We start from the raw sequence: 22,131 nt of genomic DNA on the forward strand, positions 1-22,131 counted from the left end.
GAAGGCAAACAAACCTTGAAGTCCCGAGCAAAGTGCAGCCCGTCAGGTGCAGGTCACTTGTGTGCTGTCAGCGTGTTTTCCTGCCGACGTGGGCGGACGACCCAGAATGGGGGGGTGCGACGATTCCAGCAGGCTGGCCTAAAATGATATGCTGATGTATTACAATGAGGTTCCCGACAACTGATGGCAGGAAATGTGGCCCGCCATTGGCGGGATGAGCGGACAATCACAAACTGGTTTCACAGTGTTGTGAAACCGATCGCGCCATATTGTCTGCTCACGCCACCGAACAGGACAAATGCTGACGGGCATGGAAAATCCCGGCCTTTAACTCTGTTTCTCTCTCCACAGACGCTGCCTGATTTACTGAATATTTCCAACATTTTGTTTTTATTTCAGATTTCCAGCATGGGCATTATATAGATGTGGCAGTCTATTGATTTTTTATTTCCTTCTTCATCTTGGCTCAGAGAATGCTCTCACACCTCAACTATAGTGGTAAATAAGAGTCTGCTGAATATACGATTGTGCTCCTAATTGACTACTGCGTTCATTGTTGTGGAATTAGAACCAGCAATACATCCTTAGTGCAGCTTAAAGCTACTTTTTCAATCTTCTCTTTTACTGTTTATCATTTTTTCTTTTATGGTCTCTCATCACAGATCATTGAGCTGTGAGATTCGTGGTTTTGCTTTATTTCTCTTGAACAGTGAGACAAAGCAAAACACCACTGCAGCGACAAGGCTATCTCAGTAATGAAAGAATTCTATTACAATGGTGGTGTTTTAGTTTTAATACAGTACTGCTGAGGTAGAAGGGACAGCACTGCATTAATAATGTTCCTTAACTCTTTCTTAATATGTGTGAGAGTGTTTTCCTGAGGCAGAAGCATGTGAGATCAGATATCACGCAAGATGCTCTCAACAAGTTGGGAGTGTTGGAAACTACTTAAACGGAACTCATAGTTGTGATGTAATTTGGATTATGCTCTCACACCTCTATGAATGGTACCAGTCAACATTAAGTCCATGATAAGCAGAACACTTATCTCTCAACCTCCTTAACCTGCTACTCCTTATACTTCAACTGAAGTGGGTTTCAGAGTATTTACTGTTGCATGTCTCCTTGCCCTGAATTTATGTAAAGTAAATTGAAAGTGAAATTGCGTATATGCCAACTTGCCAATATGAGAAATTAAAAGATCTTTTTTATTGTGATTTTAACAAGTATCCACTTTTTTCTGCCAGGGCTGAATTTGAATGTTTTCAAATTGAACTTGCCAAAAATTATGGACCAGCAGAATGGAGAGAAGACATCAAAAGAATCCTGATGAAAGCGGGAATACAGCACCAACAGCTCACCTTCCTTTTTGTAGACACACAGGTATCGTTCTGGAATGGTTGCGTTTGCTAACGCCTCAAATACAGAAGGTGCACTCTCCACACATGCAGTTGCAGTGTCTGTGATGTCACTGACAGCTTCATCCGGCAGCTGCCTGCATCGAAGATTTCGCAGACCAAACAAAGAGAGAAGAGAACACAGTACTGTTCTCGCTCCCTTTTGCCCCCTGTTCTTTCCCATTTGCTGCTCCCTCCCACCCTCGTTTTCTGCTACCCACACTGTCTGCCTTCTGCTGCTGCTCCCTCGCACTTCCCGCACTCTCCCTCTGTTTGCAGCTACCTCATACTCCCAACTGCTTTCTCACTTCCCACTTCATCCTGCTCTCTTCACCTATCCCTCCTACTTCGTGCTTCCTCCTACTCTCTTTGCCACTTTCTCCCCTCCCTTCAGTTTTCTCCAGTTCCTTGCTGCTCTCTGCGCTGCTCCCTTCACTGCTCTCTTCCACTTCCTGAACTCTCCCTCCCACTTCCTACTCCCCTCATTGCTCTCTCCCGCTTCCTCTACTGCTCCCTTCGCCAGCCCCTCCCACACCTGTTGTGCACCTCCTGCCTCCACTCCCACCCCCAGTACGCTACTCCCTTGGCCACTCCTTCAGTCATTCCCTCCCTTTGCCTACCTTCTGCTGCCTGCTCTCTCTGTTCCCTTCATCTTCCCTCCAGTCAGGTTGCTTCCTTCACTGTTCCCCCCTGAGCAAATGGGAAGTAGGAGGGAACAGCAAAGGGAGTGGGAAACAAGAGGGAGCTGTAAAGGAAGTGGTGAAGGGAGTGGGAAGGAGCAGTGAAGAGAGGGGAAGGAAGTGGACAGTGGGAAACGGGAGAGAGCAGGAAGTAGAGAACGGTGGGGAGCAGATGTACAATAGTGACATCAGCGGCAGGAGAAACCACACGTGCACCGGCAGATAGAGTAGGAGCCGAGTTCCTGTTCAGCAGCAGCAGTTACAGTGTTTTGGAATTAAGAAAGTATCACTGATAAGAGTTAATCACAAACAATCACAGAATCTCAGAATTTTAACGGCACAGAAGGAGGCCATTCGGCCCATCCTGTCCCCACCGGCTCTCCAAATGAGCATTATGACCTACTGCCATTGCCTTGCCTTTTCCCCATACCCCTGCACATTGTTTCTATTCAAATAATCATCTAATGCTCTCTTGAATTCCTCGATTGAACTGTCTCCACCACACTTCCAGGCAGTGCGTTCCAGACCCGAACTACTCGTTGTATGAAAACTTTTTTTCTCACGTCACATTTGCTTCTTTTGCAAATCATTTTAAACCTGTGCCCTCTCGTTCTTTATCCTGTTATGAGCGGGAGCTGCTCTCCCTCTTCCTATACTCCGTCCAGCCCCTTCATGATTTTGAACATCTCTGTCAAATCTCCTCTTAGCCTTCTTCTCTCCAAGAAGAACAGTCCCAACCTCTCCAATCTATCTTCGTAACTGAAGTTTCTCATCCCTGGAAACATTCTTGCAAACCTCTTCTGCACTCTCTCCAATGTGTTCACATCCTTCCTATAATGTGGCACCCAGAACTGTACACAATATCCAGCTGAGGTCTAATGAGTGTCTTATATAAATTCACATAATCTCCTTGCTCTTGTATTCTATGCCCCTGTTAATAAAGCCCAGGATACTATATGCTTTATTAACTGCTCCCTCCACCTGTCCTGCCACCTTCAATGATCTATGAACATATACATACAGGTCTTTCTGCTCCTGTGCCCCCTTCAAAATTTTATCCTTTATTTTATGTTGTCTGTCCATGTTCTTCCTACCAAAATGCATCACCTCACACTTCTCCACATTGAACTTCATCTGCCACCTATCTGCCCACTTCTCCAACTTGTCTATGTCCTTTTGAAGTTCTACACTGTCCTCCTCACAGTTTACAACACTCCCAAGCTTCGTATCATCCGCAAACTTTGAAATTGTCCCCTGCACATCAAAATCTAGATCATTAATATACATCAGGAAAAGCAAGGGTCCCTGGGGAACTCCACTACAAACCTTCCTCCAGCCCAAAAAATATTCATTGACCATTACTCTCTGCTTCCTACTTTTCAGTGAATTTTGTATCCACGTTGCTACTGTCCCTTTTATTCCATGAGCAATAACTTTTCCAACAAGTCTGTTGTGTGGCACTGTATCAAATGCCTTTTGAAAGTCCATGTACACCACATCAACAGCATTACCCTCAGCGACCTTTTCTGTTACCTCTTCAAAAAATTCCAGCAAGTTAGTTAAACACCATTTCCCCTTTAGAAATCCATGCTGGCTCTTCCTTATCAACCCATATTTTTCCATGTGACTACTAATTCTATCCCAACTAGTTGTTTCTACAATCTTGCCCACCACTGAAGTTAAACTGATTGGTCTGTCATTGCTGGGCTTATCCTTACACCCTTGTTCAAAAAAGTGTTGTAATGTTTGCAATTCTCCAGTCCTCTTGCACCTCCCCTGAGTCTAACGAAGATTGAAAAATTATGGCCAGTACCCCTACAATTTCTACTCTCACGTCCTTCAATATCCTTGGATGCATCTCGTCCGGTCCCGGTCCTTTGTCAATTTTAAGTACCAACAGTCTATTCAACGCTTCCTCCTTATTAATTTTGAACCCTTCAAGTGACAGTTTCCTCATTTGTCACCATGGCCTGGGCAGCGTCTACCTCCTTGGTAAAGACGGGTGCAAAGTATTCATTTAATACCTCAGCGATGGCCCCTTCGTCCATGTGTAAATTCCCTTTTAGGTCCCTAATCAGCCCTACTCCCCCTTTTACGACCCTTTTACTATTAATATGCCTATAGAAGACTTTGGCATTTCCCTTTATGTTGGCTGCCAGTCTTTTCTCATAATCCCTCTTCACTTTTATAGCATGCTTTTTCACCTCCCCTCTAAACCTTCTTTATTCCTCTTGGTTCTCAATTGTATTTTTTACCTGACACCTGTCATAAGCACATTTTTCTTCTTTATCTTAATTTCTATCTCCTTTTTCATCCAGGGAGCTCTGGTTTTGTTTGCCTTTCCCTTTCAATGGAATATACCTTGATTGTGCCTAAGCCAGTTCTTTTTTGAAGGTAACCCATTATTCAGCTACAGTTTTTCCTGCCAATCTTTCGTTCCAGTCTATCTGGCCCAGCTCCGTTCTTGCCCCATTGAAGTCGGCTCTCATCCAGTTAATTATTCTTATTCTGGATTACCTATCGTCCTTTTCTGTCATTATCCTAAAACGTACAATACAATGATCACTGTCACCTAAATGTTCCCCCACTGACACTTGATCTACTTGGCACACCTCATTTCCATGAACCGGAATTGGACACATACTGCTGTAGAAAATTTTCCTGAACACAATCTAGGAACTTGTGCCCATCTCCGCCCTTTACACTACCACTGCCCCAGTCTACATTCGGGTAATTAAAATCCCCCATTATAACTACTTTTTAATGCTTGCATCTTTCTGCAATTTCCTTGCAGATTTGTTCTACGTCATTCTCACCAGTTGGCGGTCTATAGACTATACCGAGCAATGTAATTGCACCCTTTTTGTTCCTTAGCTCTAGCCAAATTGATTCTGTCCCTGAAGCCTTTGGGACATCCTCTTTCTCCAGCACTGCAATGGTCTCCTTAACCAATACCGCCACCCCTCCTCCTTTCCTATCTTTTCTGAACACCTTGTACCTGGGAATATTTAACACCCAGTTCTGCCCTTCCTTGAGCCAGGTCTCTATTATCACCACAACATCATATTTCCACATGGCAATCTGCACCTGTAACTCCCCAGTCTTATTTACTATACTCCTTGCATTCACATACATGCAGTGTTAACCTGTTTTAGACTTCATTATTTGCTCCCTTACTTCGACTCCATCTATTAACTTACTATTCTCTATTTTAGTCTTATCTGCCTCTCCCAGCATTCCGTGCACCCTGGTATTACTTTCTGATATTCTCTCCTGGTTTTATAAAAGGGAAATCATGTTTCACAAATTTATTCGAGTTCTTTGACGATGTAACAAGCAGGATAGAAAGGAGAACCAGTATATGTAGTGTATTGCCTTTGGATTTCTATCCTATATCCCACCAACTGCTACCCTCAGACACTGCTTAAATCACCACACCTGCATTACTCACTTACTAATATCCCTATGACTCAGGACTCCTATCTGACATTCATATGCTTCATTGCACCCTCATACAATTATAACTGCTATAAGCCTCACACCCACATCTCACAGGTTGTACACACTGCCAGCTGTTGAATTATGACAGCCACATCACCCAGACAGATTGCACGACACTCACTGACACTTCCAACTCTCTTGCAGTACAAGCTGGTACACAACTGGAGTGGGACAGGCGCACCTCCATATTTTAATCCCTGTGAGGGAAATGATCCAGGCTAATATCGGCCATTGCTGAGGCCGTGACCAACAGCAATGCTGAAACCTAATCATCCTCCTCACACACCGCAACTCATCCTCATCATACACTCTATTCTGATTTTTAAGGTGCGGATGGTCTAAATATATGCACCTCAATTTTCACCACGAAACACCCCCCACCCCGCCACCACCCTCCATTGCTCCTCACACTACCGGCTTACACTGTGCCTTTCTCCTTTCACATAATCAAAATGTGCAACTGGACAGGCAGTGCAGGATCAGCAAGAAGACACTGCTGATGAAGATGCACTGTCAATTGGCAACCACGAGCTCAGATATTCTCATTGCACCTAATTTAGAGGATAGCGTAGAGGTGGGATCTGCATTGGGTATGTGTGGCCTGCAGCCAGAGCATGGGGAAGGATGGTGCAGGTGCCAGCTCTCCAGCCACTGAGGTCACACACAAGTTCAGCTGCAGAGGCCACAAATGGACACTTCAGTGGGGTAACCCAGAGAGAAATGCCGATAGGTTTGTAAAACAAAATTAAAACAGTAAGTACTGGAAAACTTCAGCAGGTCTGGCAGTGTCTGTGGAATTCCAGTTCTGAAGAAGAGTCATATTGGATTGGAAACATTAACTCTGTTTCTCTCTCCACAGATGCTGCCAGACCTGCTGAGTTTTTCCAAGTTTTTCAGATCTCCAGCAACTGCAGTATTTTGCTTTTCTTGCAAAACAAAATATTTATTGCATTGGGAAGCCTGCAGAAAGCCTTCTGTCAATGTCAAGGAGGATGGAGGAATCCAGCACCAACTTGGTACAGGGCATTGTGCAAAGCTTGGAGCCATCTTTTCCAGCATGGAAGTGGGGGCTAACTCCATTTGCACATATGTGGACCCAATTATAGTGCAGCGTCTCATGGCTGATGCACAAGCATCCTGTAATGGAAGCTGACAGTGGAAGATTACTGACATGCAATGTCAGCTTGCTGCTGTTCCATGGCTGCAGTTACCGGTGTTCAAAGGGGCTTGCAGGGTATCACAGCAATCCAGCAAACTGTCCTCCAGTGGATTACTAGGACGGTGAGGTGCCATCTTGGGGATGCAGCAGTAGCTTCATGGAGCACAAACCTCCTGTCCACTCTCAGGAAAACGTCATTCAGTCTCCCACTACTGCAACTTTGCTGGTGCCCTAGCTGCTGTCTGTCAACCAGCCAGCTCAGACTGCTGCCACTCATGCTGAGATGTTGCAATCCACAGTCAGGTCTTCTAAGTTCACAGTTGCTTGGGGTCGTTACTCGAGGTCATTTTCAGTCTCCTACAGTGAAAGTCAGCAGTCTACCGCTATTTATGTAGCAGTTACCAGGGCAGCACTGCTTAGAAAAAATAAAGCAAGCAAAGTCACATGGAAGACAGCGATTGAGAGAATACATGAGAGTGATTAGTATTCAATATGGCATGGTTTAATTTATAAATTTGCTTAGAAATGTTTATTTTGTGGTGGGAGGTCCTTTCCACTTCTGAATGTGTTCAGCTGGTACAAGATTAAGAGAGGGCATGAGATGGAGCATTGAGCACCAACATGGCACCAATGGTGTCAAATCACCAATGCACGGAGTTTGACATCATGATTTGCCAGCTCTGCATACTTTTTATGGCCATTCACTGCACACGCTACTACCCTCACCAATGTGGCATCTGGTGCAAGTTGTCTCTAAAATATGCACGCACATTGGATTTCTAAAGATACTTATAGAGCCCAAAAAAAGGCACAAATGATTCCAATGTTTCACCCTATCATTTTGGCGTGATGTCAGCATTGTTAACCATTTCAGACTGAGTTACACCTATACATGAAAATTAGCCCCACTATGCAAAAATGATTATTAAGGTGTTCTTTGAGAAAATAGTAGTTACTGGATGATACATATTTAGACTTTCTAGGAAGCATGTGGTCACATTCCTCACAGGGGGCATGGGTCTATGGTGAAGCAGAATTCTTATTTGAATTATGAATTGACAAAACTGTTGGAAAAGATAGTTATCAATGTGAACAATTTTAATTCAGTAGGAACATGAGTGCAGTCTTTTCAGTAGCAATCTCCAAATTCTTGCTATTTACATTGCCATGACCAAAGTATTATAAGCTCATTGCCCATGTTTACAGATGTTGCACATTTCTGCTGGAATACAGGATACTTGGAGGGGATAAATCCAAAGTTACCTGCAGTTTTTTAAACTTTGTGCTGATGAAAATCAAAAATGTAAAGTAAAATAATAAACATAATTATACACACAAGTATGTATAATTAGAGAAAATTGTCCCAAATTGGAATTATTCTTGAGAAATTGGCTGTGAAATACATCTAATTAATCTAATTGAAAATTATTGCCTCAAAAGACTGTGAGGTGAATGTTTTAAGAATTTGTGTGTAAATATTTTATTCCTGTATCTGTATTTCAACACAACAGTTAAACCAGATATTTCAATGTTTTGGTATGCAAATATTGCAAACAGTAATTTCTAGGCTAGTATTTGTAAATTAGCTTTTTATGTACAGCTTCATACCTTGGGGTTCCAGAAGTTAAATTTAGCCATACGTTCGAAAGTACTGTTGACAACATTGCCTTAGCAGCATTTATGGTGCTTCTGTCAAATTCCTCCAAAGCAAACCTATTTAAAATAGAAAGGACAAAAATTTGATACATGCACTTTAAGCATTCATGCAATTATATTGGCAAGCCAAGTTATTTCTGCCTTTGAATGATAACTCAGATTGGGCGAATTTAATCACCACAACTAATGACAAAAAGAAAAATTTTAAAACAGTTTTTGACTGACATAGCCTGACTTTTGTCATTTGTATTTCCATAGATCAAAGATGAGTCATTTTTAGAGGATGTCAACAACATCCTGAACTCAGGAGATGTTCCAAATTTATACATCTTTGATGAACAGGAGGAAATCTTCAATGCAATGAAACCAGTTGTTCAGGACCTAGGGCAGCAGCCAACCAAGGCCAATATGATGGCTGCATACACAAAAGGTGTACGCAGTAACATTCATACTGTACTGTGCATGAGGTAGGTTTTCCTGGTTATGCCTTCCAAATCAGATTGTTCTCATCTCTTAAGTTTTGAAAAATGCATGAGTCAAGTGACAAGTCCATTCTTCCTGATTAATCTTTTGTATTCTGTTTTCTGCTGTTGCTGTGTCAAGCTCTATACATTAACTTGCCCAGAAGATAGACAAGCTCTGTTCTCATCTTGGCTCAAGTGAAAGCAGTATGTGTTTTCAAAGGAAGGGAGCTTGGGTAGATTTTGATCAACATTCAGTAGGTGGGCACTGAGCTGTCTGACAGCAACTTACTGTCTCAATTGAAGAATAAGGTTTGGTGCAGGGATGGGGACTTTTTTTATTCATTCATGGGATGTGGATGTCGCTGGGTAGGCCAGCATTTATTGCCCATCCCTAATTGCTGATGTAATTTGATTCAGGGTTGCTCCTCCATTGACTAACTGACAAACTCGTTAAGCAACTTCATACAGAAAATGTCTCAAAAGATCAATCTTGTCGCTTCAGTGACACAACTAAGCCACAGTTAATGTTTTGAGAGTTTACTGTTTATTAACCCAGCCTTTGAATCAGGCTTTCAGCTAGTCAGGAGCCACATTTTATGAATGTTTGGGTCCTCATTAAGTGGGGTGGAGAGGCAAGTCTATGAAGAGACAGTAAAATTAATATTTAAAATTAAACATTAAATAAGATAGAGGAAATGATAGAATACAAACAATAAATAATAATTTGTAAAAGAGAGAAGAGTGAAAATAGAAAACTAAGGTTAGGAGAGGCAAAAAAAATGACAATGAAAGAGGTCAGGTAGAGAGGAAGTAAAGGCTTTAAAATTAAACTATGCAACATCAGTATAAAATGCTCGTAATGTGAAATTGCTGAATGAATAGCAATTTGCTCTTATTTTAGTTGGGGGCAACAGACATTGAGCAGAAGTTTGAGAGGGTCTTTGAGGATGGTCAACTAAACCATGTTGAAAGAAGTAACTTTTGATGTTATTGAAAATGGGGTGAAATATGACAAGGTGGAAAGATTTGGAAGAAAATTCTAGAGTACAGGTACTGATGACTGCTCCTTCTGTTAAAACAGCTGGTAATGAAATTTCATACAAATGTATTAAGTGTTCATTCAACAATACTACATGGCATAAGTTCAAGGCCAAAATGTTTAAAGTGCTTAGATAAAACATTTTAACATTTAGTTTAACAGTGGAACATTAATATTATAGCAATGAAGTTACTGCTGACATTCAAATAACATTACTGCTGAAGAAATTTTAGGGCAACAGAACATGAACTGAAATTTTAAAAATAAAACTGTCTGCTCAGGAAGACGAAGACAATTCCTGCAGATGTCTGCTGCAACTCCATCAGAAAGAGGCTCAGATATGTCAGGCTATTAGTCAGGATATCCCAGCCATGTTGACTGGGACTGGGACTGGGGCTGGAGCTGAGGACTCAGTGAAGTAGGGATCACCTCCCGCATAGTTTCAGAACCAAAGTCTACACGAACAATCAGCGATTCCTGGGATTGCTTGCATTGTGGAATGGTTGCATAGTGATAATGTCACTAGACTAGTAATCCAGAGACCTGGATTTATGCTCTGCAGATATGAGTTCAAATCCCACCACAGCTGCTGGAGGAATGTAAACTCAATTCAATTAATTAATCCACTGTAAAGAGCTAGGCTTAGAAATCACAAACATGAAACTATCAGATTGACATGAAAACCTGTCTGGTTCACTAATGTTCTTTAAGGAAGGAAATCCCACTGCCACAATAGACCCACCAGAGCAGGCAACACAGTGATATACAGTCAGGAGGGAGTAGCCCTTGGAATTGTCAACATTGATTCTGGACCCCACAGAATCCCATGGCATCAGGTCAAACAAGGAAATCTCCTGCTGATTACCACCTACTGCTCTCCCACTACTGAAGAATCAGTATCCCTCCATGTTGAATATCACATGGAAGAAGCACTGAGGATAGCAAAGGCACAGAGTGTACTCTGTGTGGGGAAGCAGTCCGTGTCCAAATGCAACAAGACCTGGACAATACCCGGACTTGGGCTGACAAGTGGCAAGTAACATTCACATCAGACAAATGCCAGGCAATGACCATCTCCAACAAGAGAGAATCTAACCGTCGCTCTTTGACATTCAATGGCATTATCATCGCTAAATTCCCCACTAACAACATCCTGGGGGTTATGACTGACCAGAAACTGAACTGGACTAGCCATATAAATACTGTGTCTACAAGAGCAGGTCAGAGGCTAGGAATCCTGCAGCGAGTAACTCGCCTCCTGACTCCCCAAAGCCTGCCCACTATCTACAAGGCACAAGTCAGGAGTGTGATGGAATACTCCCCATTTGTCTGGATGAGTGCAACTCCCACACTCCCACACTTCCACACTCAAGAAACTTTACACCATCCAGGACAAAGCAGCCAGCTTGATTGGCACCACATCTACAAACATTCACTCCCTCCACCACCAAAGCACAGTAGAAGCAGTGTGTATCATCTATAAGATGCACCGCAGGAACTCACCAAACTTTCTCAGATAGCACCTTCCAAACCCACAGCCACTACCATCTAGAAGGACAAGGGCAGGAGACACTTGGGAACACCACAAGTTTCCTCCAAGCCACTCACCATCCTGACTTGGAAATATATTGCCACTATCTGGGTCAAAATCCTGGAACTCCCTTCCTAACAACACTGTGGGTGTACCTACACCATATGGACTGCAGCAGTTCAAGAAGGCAGCTCACCACCACGTACTCAAGGGCAATTAGCAATGGGCAATAAATGCTGGCCTAGCCAGCGATACCCACATCCCATGAATGAATTTTTAAAAACTGCAATGCGCATCACCACGATTGGCTCAGTAGTACCACTACTTACTGGACTGGCCAAGTCCTGAAGAATATATGTGCCAAACTGGGCCTGTGGCAGTTGGTGAAAGACCCATATAGGGATAAGCCTACTTGAATTTGTCCTCATCAATCTACCTATCTCAGATGTATCTATCCATGACAGTGCTGATAGAAGTGACCACTGGACAGTCCTTGTGAAAACAAAGTCTTATCTTCACACTGAGGACATGCTCCATTGTGTGGTGTGGCACTACATCATGCTAAATGGACTAGATTCAGAGCAGACCTAGCAGCTCAAACCTGTGCATCTATGAGGTGTTGTTGGGCATCAGCAGCAGAATTGTTCTCCACCAAAATCAGTAATCTCATGGCCTAGCATATCCCTCACTCCATCATCGCCATCAAGCCAAGAAATCAACCGTGGTTTCAATGAGTAGGAGACTATTCCTGGAGCAGCACCTGGCATACCCAAGAATAAAGTGCGAATCTGATGAAGCTACAACACAGGACTATATGTTTGTTAAATAGCAGAAGCAGCACGCTATAGGCAGAGCTAAGCAATCCCAAAGCCAACAGATCAGTTCAAAGCTTTTCAGTCCTGCTCCATCCAATTGTGAACCAGGTTGTTGACAATTAAACAACTAATGGGAGGAGGAAGTTCCAAGAACATTCCCTTCCTCAGTGATGGCAGAGCCCAGCATATCAGTGCAAAAGACAAGGCTGAAGCATTTGGAAGAATCTTCAGCCAGAAGTGCCAAATGGATGATTCATTTCTACCTCCTCTTGAGGTCCCCATCATCACAGGTGCTAGTCTACAACCAATTTGATTCACTCCATGTGATATCAAGAAATGGCTGCATGCACAGGATACCGCAAAGGCTTTGGGCCTTTAAAACATTCCGGCTGTAATACTGAACGCTTATGCCCCAGGACTAGCTGTGCCCCTCACCAAACTGTTCCAGTACAGTTAAAACACTGGCATCTTCCTGACAATATGCAAAATTGTCCACAAAAAGCATGGTAAATCCCATCCAGCCAATTACTGCCCTATCAACCTTCTCTCAATCGTTAGCAAAGTGATGGAAGGTGCTTCAAAAGTACTAAAAGCGGCACTTACTCACCAAAAACAGCTCACTGATGTTCAGTTTGGGTTCAGGATGAGTCAGCTCCAGACTTCGTTACAGCCTTGGTGTACCAAAGTGCTGAATTCCAACGGTTAGGTGAGATAGACTGCCCTTGACATCAGGCACCATTTGGCCAAGAATGACATCAAGGAACCCTAGCAAAATTGAAATCAATGGGAATCAGGAAAAACTCTCCACTTGCTGGAATCAGCTGTTTGGGGCCAATCATCTCAGCCCCAGGACATCACTGCAAGAGTTCCTCAGGGCAGTGTCCTTGGCCCATCCATCATAAGGTCAGAAGTGGAGATGTTCACTGATGATTGCACACTATCCCATTCCATTTGCAACTACACAGATAATGGAGCAGTCCATGTAGCAACAGTTGAACAACATTCAGGCTTAGGCTAATGGCAAGTGTTAAGCAGTGACCATCACCAACAAGAGAGACTCTAACCATCTCCCCTTGACATTAAATGACATTACCATCATTAATTCCCCCACCACCAACATCCCGCGGGAGGGCTACCATTGACCAGAAATTTAACTGGACCTGCCAAATAAATACTGTGACTGCAAGAGAAAGTTAGAAGCTGGGAATTCTGTGACAAGCATCTCACCTCCTGACTCCCCAAAGTCTGTTAGGAGAGTGCAGCTTCGACAAGAGAAACTCAATATCATTCAGGGCAAAGCAGCCTGCTTGATCAACTTTCCAAACCCGTGTCCTCTACCACCCAGAAGAACAAAGGCAACAGGCACATGGGAACACGAGTATTTGGAAGTTCCCCTCCAAATCACACACCATCCTTACTTGGAAATATATCGCTGTTCCTTCACTGTTGCTGGATCAAAATCCTGGAACTGTCTGCCTGATAGCACTGTGAACATACCTACACCAGATGGACTGCAGTGCTTCAAGAAAGCAGCTCACCACCACCTTCTTAGGAGCAATTAGGAATGGGCTCTTGCTAGTGAGGCCCACATCCCATGAAAGAATTTAAATAAGGGAACCTTGTTCAAAGCCGCACTGTTAAATTCACAGGAGCTGGTTTCTCCTCTCTCTCTCTCAAAGCTTTCTTCCTGAGCCCATTTATTCTTTCAGTAATTTAATTTGCCTTCAACAATGCAATATCTGATGTCCCCAACTTTGGTGACAATGCTGTAAGCAAATAAGGTGGTACAGAACACTCTTAAAGGGTATTGCCACACACCATTTATTTCTGCCCACAGATGGCTGAGCTGCCAGCCTACCCATGTAAGTCAACAACATGGTCTTAACATTGCTGATCTGTAGGAACCTTTCTCCAGCCTTGAGGGAAGCTGTGGAAACCCAAAACGTATTTCTTGATCATAACTTTTATACAAGTGAGCTTGGTTGTATTGTAGCGCTGCCACCCTAAATAGCCAGACTGATTGGCACTTCTAATTTGTTTTATTCTTACATTGGATGTGAGCATTGCTGGCAAGTCCAATATTTGTTGCTCATCCCTAATTGCCCTTGAGAAGGTGATGGTGAGATGCCTCCTTAAACTATTACAGTTCATCTGGTGTAGGTTCACTTACAGTGCTGATAGGAATGTTTCTATGTTACATCAACTTGTGATCAATTTTTAGCTCTGTGATTTATTAACATCCATAAATAGTTTGTGAGCTAATCTGGAATACCAGGATGTAAGTCACCCATCAAAGTGACCTATCAACTGTTTTGGTAATCTGGTTTTTGGTAAATCACACTCCTTGTTATGTAATTAACTGAACACTGCATGACAAAAGGCTTCATGTGATCTTTTGTGTGCGTAATTTTGATCAGAATCTGCTGTGTTTTCATGCCCCCAGCCCAATTGGAGAAGTGTTCAGGGCTCGCCTGCGCCAGTTCCCATCCCTTGTAACATGCTGTACCATTGACTGGTTTAATGAATGGCCAACTGAAGCACTCATGTCTGTTGCTAATAACTACCTAGGGGAGCTGCCGGAGCTCGAGGCCAGGCCAGACGTCATGACTGCACTGGTGAGGCTTCAATTGTTGGGATCTTCAAATTTATGCTCTGCAACTTCTTGTTTAAATCTGCATGCAAAACTTAGCTTTCTTCACTTCTTCCCCCAAGGTCAAGATGTGTGTCTCTATTCACCAAACTGTTGCAAAGAAGTCCCTGCAGTATCGGAGTGAGCTTTCCAGATACAACTACATCACACCCAAGAGTTACCTGGATTTGCTCAGCCTCTTCTCTGTGCTGATTGGTATGAAGATACAGATGCTGAAAACTGATAGAAACAGGATGAAAGGTGGCCTGGACAAGGTGATGTACTCAATGCCATACATAGTGCTATGGCAAACTGTTAAATATGTAACCTTAAGCTCCCCATCACTCTGTTAGTTGGGTTTGATAGTAATGGAGTCATAATCAGCAGCAAGGTGCTAGGTTTGTTTCATGGTCAGTGTTGTGTTAGCTGATCACAGCAGGGTACTAGCAAGCATGCTGGCTTGCTGGACACCACATAGCAGAATACCCAGAAAAAACATGGCGCTATACTTGTCCTGGATCATTGGACAAAGAATTGCAGACAAAGCTTTTCCTTCTTTTCCCTCACCCCTTCCCCAGGATGTTGCACTCCAGCCTGCATTTGTGCAAGGCCAGACATGCTGCTGCAGCCCTGAAAAACCTTCATCCTGAGGCCACTGGCAAAAAGCTCTGCTAGCTGATGGGCCTAGGCCTGAACCTACAGCCTGTGGCTTTCCCAGACCATGTAAATTATTAGTCCCCTGAATGTGTGAGACAAGTTCTGTTCACACAATAGTGCATGACCATAGCCCAAGATTCTACAGAGCTGAATTCAGGTTAAGAATAGGTTTACAATCACTTCAGTGCTCAGTATGATTGCTCATGGAACAATATTTCAACACCAAAGCATTAAATTTAGATCACTGACTGTTTATGCTGGCACATTTTTCAATCTGTATGCCATTCAGTGAAATATTTCCTAAAATTTTACTTTTTTCTGCTGTAGCTTCTGCGCACTGCAGAGGATGTGGCTAGAATGCAGGAAGAGTTGGAATCAATGAGACCCCTTCTAGAGGAGGCAGCACAAGATACTATAACAACCATGGAAAAAATAAAGGTACAGCAAATTTACTATGATGGTGGATATCATCTAAAGTTAAAACAGAAAATACAGAAATATACAGCATCTGAAGAGAAAATACTCCTGTGCTGACAAGGGATTTGTTTCCAGAAAGGTTAATATGAATACATACTAAATTGACAGGCAGAAAAAGGCCAAATTGTTAATCGAGCCTGCTGCGCAGAATTGTGGTTGAAGGATCATGACTAAACACTTCCTTGCAGCCATGTAATAATCCTTTGGGATAGGAAAAAAGCAGAGAGAAAACTTTGGGCGATTGAAGGAAAGGGTACCTGGAAAAATCCCCCCAACCCTCTCAGGTGATCAAAACCAGTCAGGAAAATGATATGGACTAAGTGTTCTCTGTAAAGTCAATTTTAATTGATATGATCTTTACCTCAATCAACAACTGATCCAGCCCCTTCTTGAATGCAGAAAATCTTTTTTGCTTGTTCTGTATTTCCAGAATTTTTTTCTTAACATTTGCAGTTTTGTTTTCTTTTTAATCTGCACTACTAGTATTACTATTGCTACTACTTACTTTGCTCATAGCCTGAAAGTACCACCTTTGCAGTCAGCATAATAATGCAGGATATATTGACAAGAACATTGATCACCAATGGACAGTGTAAGACCAATTCCATACTCTTAGCAGGGAGTCCTTAGTGGGAATCAGTCAGCTTCACACCCTTCCTGGACTGTGCACTTAAACTTTACACTTAAAATATAATTGAGTTAAGTTGACTAGTTTGGTTACTGTTTTACAGGAGTGTAGGTACAGTGCCTACAATCAGGCTAGTAAATAGTCAATACGTTCTATGTAGCCCGCAATTGCAAATAACATGAGGTTTAGGGTAAAATAATTTAATATGGAGAATAAGGACATAAAAGAGACAGTTACAGTAGTAGTGGGACAAAAATTGGGAGGAAAATTGAAGTGTCAAAGATTCACCAAGTTTAGTCCGTTCTGATTTTTGAGAAAACTTTGATCCTCGGGGCCAGAGTTCCCATCGGCAACCTGTGAGAGTCTCAGGGATATAAACTTGTTTAGCAAGAACAGGATTGCCCATATCCTATCCCAAACCATGTCCTGCTCACCCATCATTCCTGTCCTTAATGTCCCATGTTTGATCCTAGACCTCCAAACCTTAAAATTTAAAATCTTATCCTTGTGTTTAAATCCCCGCATGTCTTGTCCCTTACAGTATCTGTAACGTCTCCAACCCTCCAGGAATTCTGCATTCCTCCAACTTTTGTTTCTTCTTGTACAACCTCCCTCATTTCTCCCACATTTGGCATTCAACTTTTTGGCCAGAATTTAATGACCCATGGGCAGGCGTTTGCCTGACCCTTCCAGACACAAAATAGTGCGATATCTCGTTCGGCGGACATGCGCAGCAGTTGGAAGCATGCCTGTCGACAATTAAGCGGGCAATTAAGCCCAATAAGGAGGCAATTGAAAGCAATTTTTTGTGGATTGTACACTTTTATGGTTGGCGGACGGGCCAATTGGCCAGGCAGCCTTTACATTTTTGCTCAAACCTCGATCCAGGGTGGGATGAAATCTCCATGGGGAAGTAAAATAAAAAGAGATATCTGGGGACTTTTTTTTATGAGGTATGCTTTCAGGTGCTTGATTGTGCTGCATGGACATATTTTGCAGCATTTTTGTTGTTTTGTTTATTCTGTGGATGTCTGCAGCTCCCTGAGGCAGCTGTCTGACTTCAGATAGCTCACTGGAAGCACTCACTAACATCCACGGTGACATCGGCGCCTGCCCTCTTCCCGCCCCCACCGGCAGTGCTGAGCCTTTCTCAGTGCATGTTTCATGCTGGCTGGCCACTAATTGGCTGATCGCGGTTGGGGGTCCATTTCCCGTCCACTTGAGCCCGGTGATCCCGCACGCCCAACGAACGAAAAATTCAGGTCTTTATGTCCCTCTCATCCAACGAGAACTTGATAAAAGTCCACCTCTTTGGCCAAACTTTTAGTCACCCCCTCCTAATATCTCTGGTTCAGTATCGATTTTTGTCTGGTAACAACAAAACTTATATTTATTTAGTGCCTTTAACGTAATGAATCATCCCAAGGCACTTCACAGGAGCATTATAGAACAAAATATGACACTGATTCACCTAAGGAGATATTAGTTAGATAACCAAAAGCTTAGTTAAGGAAGAAAGTTTTAAAATGTGTCTTAAAGGAAGAAAACAAGGTAGAAAGGCAGCAAGGTGTACATAACTTGGAGGATTGTGGGGCTGGAGGAGATTATAGAGATAGCATGGGGTGAGACCATAGAGGGATTTAAAAACAAGGATGAGAATTTTAAAGTCAAGGCATTGCTTGGTTGAGAGCCAATTTAGGTCAGTGAACACAGGAGTGATGGGGCAACAGAACTTGATGTGAGTTAAGACACAGCAGCAGAGTTTTGGATAACCTCAAGTTTACGGAGGGTGCAATATGGTAGACCAGCCAGGAGTGCATTTGGAATAGTCAAGTCTAGAGGTAATGAAAGCATGAAAGGATCTCAGCAGCAGTGAGCTACAATGGGGCAAAGGCAGGCAGTGTTATGGAGATGGAAATAGACGGTCTTAGTGATGGCACAAATATGAGGTCAGTAGTTTATCTAGGGATCAAATGTGACACCAAGGTTGCAAAAAAACTGGCTTAAGCTCAGACAGTTGCCAGGGAGAGGGATGGAGTTGGTAGCTAGGGAACAGAGTTTGGAGCGGGAACAAAAATCAAAGGCTTCAGCCTTCCCAATATTTAATTGGAGGCAATTCATGCTTGTCCAGTACTGGATGTTAGATAAGCAGCCTGATCATTTATCAACAATGGAGGATTTTTGAGAAAGGTGGTGGTGAAGTAGGGCTGGGTGTCATCAGCACACGTGAAAACTAATGCTGTGCCTTTGGTTGATGTTGAGGAGGAGGAATACGTGGATGAGAAATAAGAGGGGGCCAAGGATAGACCCTTGGAGGATATAAGCAGCAATGGTGTAGGAGCAGAAAGAGAAGCCATTGCAAGTGATTCTCTGTAATGCTTCTATGAAGCAGTTTGGGATACTTTACAATGTTAAAGAAACTATATAAATGTAATTTGTTTTTGTATATGTTAATTTGGGGCTAGATGGCATCGTTACAGCCCCCAATACTATTTTCATCTCTTCCCATCGGATTATCACTGGTTCCTGCTCCCGCCATCAACAAGAGAAAATTGTGCTATCTCCAGTCAGAGTTTGAGTAAACACTATGAAAGAAGGGCAAGATTGGCCACAGCTATTAGTTAACACCGAAAGTCTTCAGTGGCAGATGTAAATCAGGTGCAAACATTAAACTGACTGCCACTAGTACCCCTCAGGGTCATTTACACTCATGGAACTTAAGTTATTCATTGTTCAGTGGGATTTTTTGTACACAGATCAACTTTTTCATAGATCATCTGATAAAGTCTCAGTAAATGTCACTCTCCCAACACAACATCCCCTCAATTCGAAGTAGGACTATAACAAATCAAATTTTCTGTACAGAATATCACGGACACAATTGTCAGAAATAAATTCAAAATCTATTAGTTCAGACCTACTATCTCTAGAAAAAAAGCTAAGGAGACCATAAACTGCTTATTTTACCAGTCCTTTGTTTTCAAATTTATTTTGGAATTCTGAGGGAACTGCTCCAATTTAATCTCAGCTGTTTGGTATTATTTACCCCTCCCAGCTGAGGATTTAGAGGACATCACATGGGAGTGAGCAGGTTGTCGGTTAGGAAACCTAGGCAGTGTGTCGGGCTTCCCAAAATTTTCATCCTGACATTGCTTTCTCCAGTGTTCTTCAGTTAACCTGCCACTCCTCAGGTGGTTTGAGGACAGTTTTGTCATTTCTGCCAATTAAAAAAGTTCATTAACTGCTTAAGAAGTGCCAAGCTAGCATAAAAACGGTTAGTTGTTCCTTAATTGAGTGACGTCTGGATTTTAAACAGATGAATTCAAAAATGGCGTGCATAAGAATCAAGATGGATGTCTGGCACCACTTTTAAGGTCTCTAAATTTAGAGAATTAAATTTTTTTTTTGTTTGATTGAAAATGGAATCTAACCAGAAAAGAGTTGGCTTGTTTGTGTGTCAGACATTGTTGCCATTCCATTTGAGGTACTGTGTGCATTTCTAGCCTCTTATCCACAACAATGTTATTGCCTATGAGAGGGTACAGAAGCCAGTAAACCATGATTATTGTGGCCATCAGAAATCTTTGTTATGAGGAAAGGTTAACAACAGTGATAAAAAATTGCATTTATAGAGCATCTTTAACATAGTAAAATGTCCCCAAGGCTTCACAGGAACGTAGTTGGACAAAGTTTGACACTGGGCCACATAAGGAGACTTCGGACAGGTGATCAAAAGCATAGTCAAAGGGATATGTATTAAGGACTTGTGTAAAGGAGGAGAGAAAGGTTGGGAGGTGGAGAGGTTTAGGGAAGGAATTGTATAGCTTAGGCACAGGCAGCTGAAGACAAGGCTACCAATGGTGGAGTGATTAAAATGTGGATGCACGATGAGGTCAGAATAGGAGGAGAGCAGTGTTCATGGAGAGTCATAGAGCTGGAGGAGGTTGAAGGGATTGAGAGAGACAAGGCCACTGAGGGATTTGAATACAAGGGTGAGAATTTTAAATTCAAGGCCTTAGTGGACTGGGAGCCAATGTAAGTTGGCAAGCACAGGAGTGATGGGTGAACAAAATTTGCTGCAAGTTAGCATACCAACAGCAGAGTTTTTGATGAGATCAAGTTTACAGAGATAAAAACAAAAAACTACTGCGGATGCTGGAAATCCAAAACAAAAACAGAATTACCTGGAAAAACTCAGCAGGTCTGGCAGCACCGGTGGAGAAGAAAAGAGTTGACGTTTCGAGTCCACATGACCCTTCAACAGAACTGTCTGTTGAAGGGTCATGTGGACTCGAAACGTCAACTCTTTTCTTCTCCACCGATGCTGCCAGACCTGCTGAGTTTTTCCAGGTAATTCTGTTTTTGTTTTCAAGTTTACAGAGGATGGAAGTTAGGATGCTGCCCAAGAGAACTTTGGAATAGTCAAGTCTGGAGGTAATTGCTGCAATTATACAGGGCCTTGATGAGACCACACTTGGAATATTGTGTGCAGTTTTGGTCTCCTTATCTGAGGAAGGATGTTCTTGCTATAGAGAGAGTGCAGCGAAGGTTTACCAGACTGATTCCTGGGATGGCGGGACTGACATATGAGGAGAGATTGAGTCGGTTAGGATTATATTCGCTGGAGTTCAGAAGAATGAGGGGGGATCTCATAGAAACCTATAAAATTCTAACAGGACTAGACAGGGTAGATGCAGGAAAGATGGTGGGGGAGTAAGAACCAGGGGTCACAGTCTGAGGATACAGGGTAGACCATTTAGAACTGAGATGAGGAGAAATTTCTTCACTCAGAGAGTGGGGAACCTGTGGAATTCGCTACCACAGAAAGTAGTTGAGGCCAAAACATTGTATGTTTTCAAGGAGTTAGATATAGCTCTTGGGGCGAAACCGATCAAAGGATATGGGGAGAAAGCAGGAGCAGGCTATTGAGTTGGATTATCAGCCATGGTCATAATGAATGGCGGAGCAGGCTCAAAGGGCCGAATGACCTACTCCTTCTCCTATTTTCTATGTTTCTATGTAACGAAAGCATGGATCAATATTTCAGCAGCAGGTGGGCTGAAACAGTAATAGAGATGTGCTATATTACAGTGGGAGGCCCAACCCATTTTGAGGATCGAGCCTCATTAACCTGGAGCCACTGTGTTGCCCCCCACCAAATGGATGCCCCAGTGCAACTCTCCAGCTTTGAGCTGGCACAATATCAAGCAGAATAGTGGCCACTCAGCTAGCAACATGGTGATCCAGGGAGGTTTACAATTGTGGAATTGGAGGGAGAACTCAAAGCAGCAGCCTAGCCCCACAAAAATATGCTTTTCACTTAACTTGAAAGGCCCCTGATTCTTCCACACCACATGTTGGGTTTTACTAATCAGAGTGTCCCAGCAGACACTCTGCCTCGGTAAGACCCTAAAATGGCTTTGGGTTCTATGCAGGTCACAGGATCCCGATTTAAATGTATCCTTGAGGATCTTGCCCGAGTCAGAAAGGCACCAAAT

General features: G+C 42.9%; 1 protein-coding gene across 1 annotated transcript in view; it reads left to right on the forward strand.

The window, feature by feature from the left end:
- dnah1 (dynein, axonemal, heavy chain 1) overlaps nt 1-22,131 on the forward strand; it is a 532,475-nt gene that overhangs the window by 374,155 nt on the left and 136,189 nt on the right. Inside the window, 5 exon segments of the mRNA XM_078543835.1 lie at nt 1,248-1,383; nt 8,652-8,860; nt 14,686-14,857; nt 14,955-15,146; nt 15,856-15,966. Of these exon segments, the coding sequence (XP_078399961.1) occupies nt 1,248-1,383; nt 8,652-8,860; nt 14,686-14,857; nt 14,955-15,146; nt 15,856-15,966 (820 nt within the window).

The sequence above is a fragment of the Cetorhinus maximus genome, chromosome 6 (genome assembly GCF_964194155.1).
Source record: "Cetorhinus maximus chromosome 6, sCetMax3.hap1.1, whole genome shotgun sequence".
Taxonomy (NCBI): domain Eukaryota; kingdom Metazoa; phylum Chordata; class Chondrichthyes; order Lamniformes; family Cetorhinidae; genus Cetorhinus; species Cetorhinus maximus.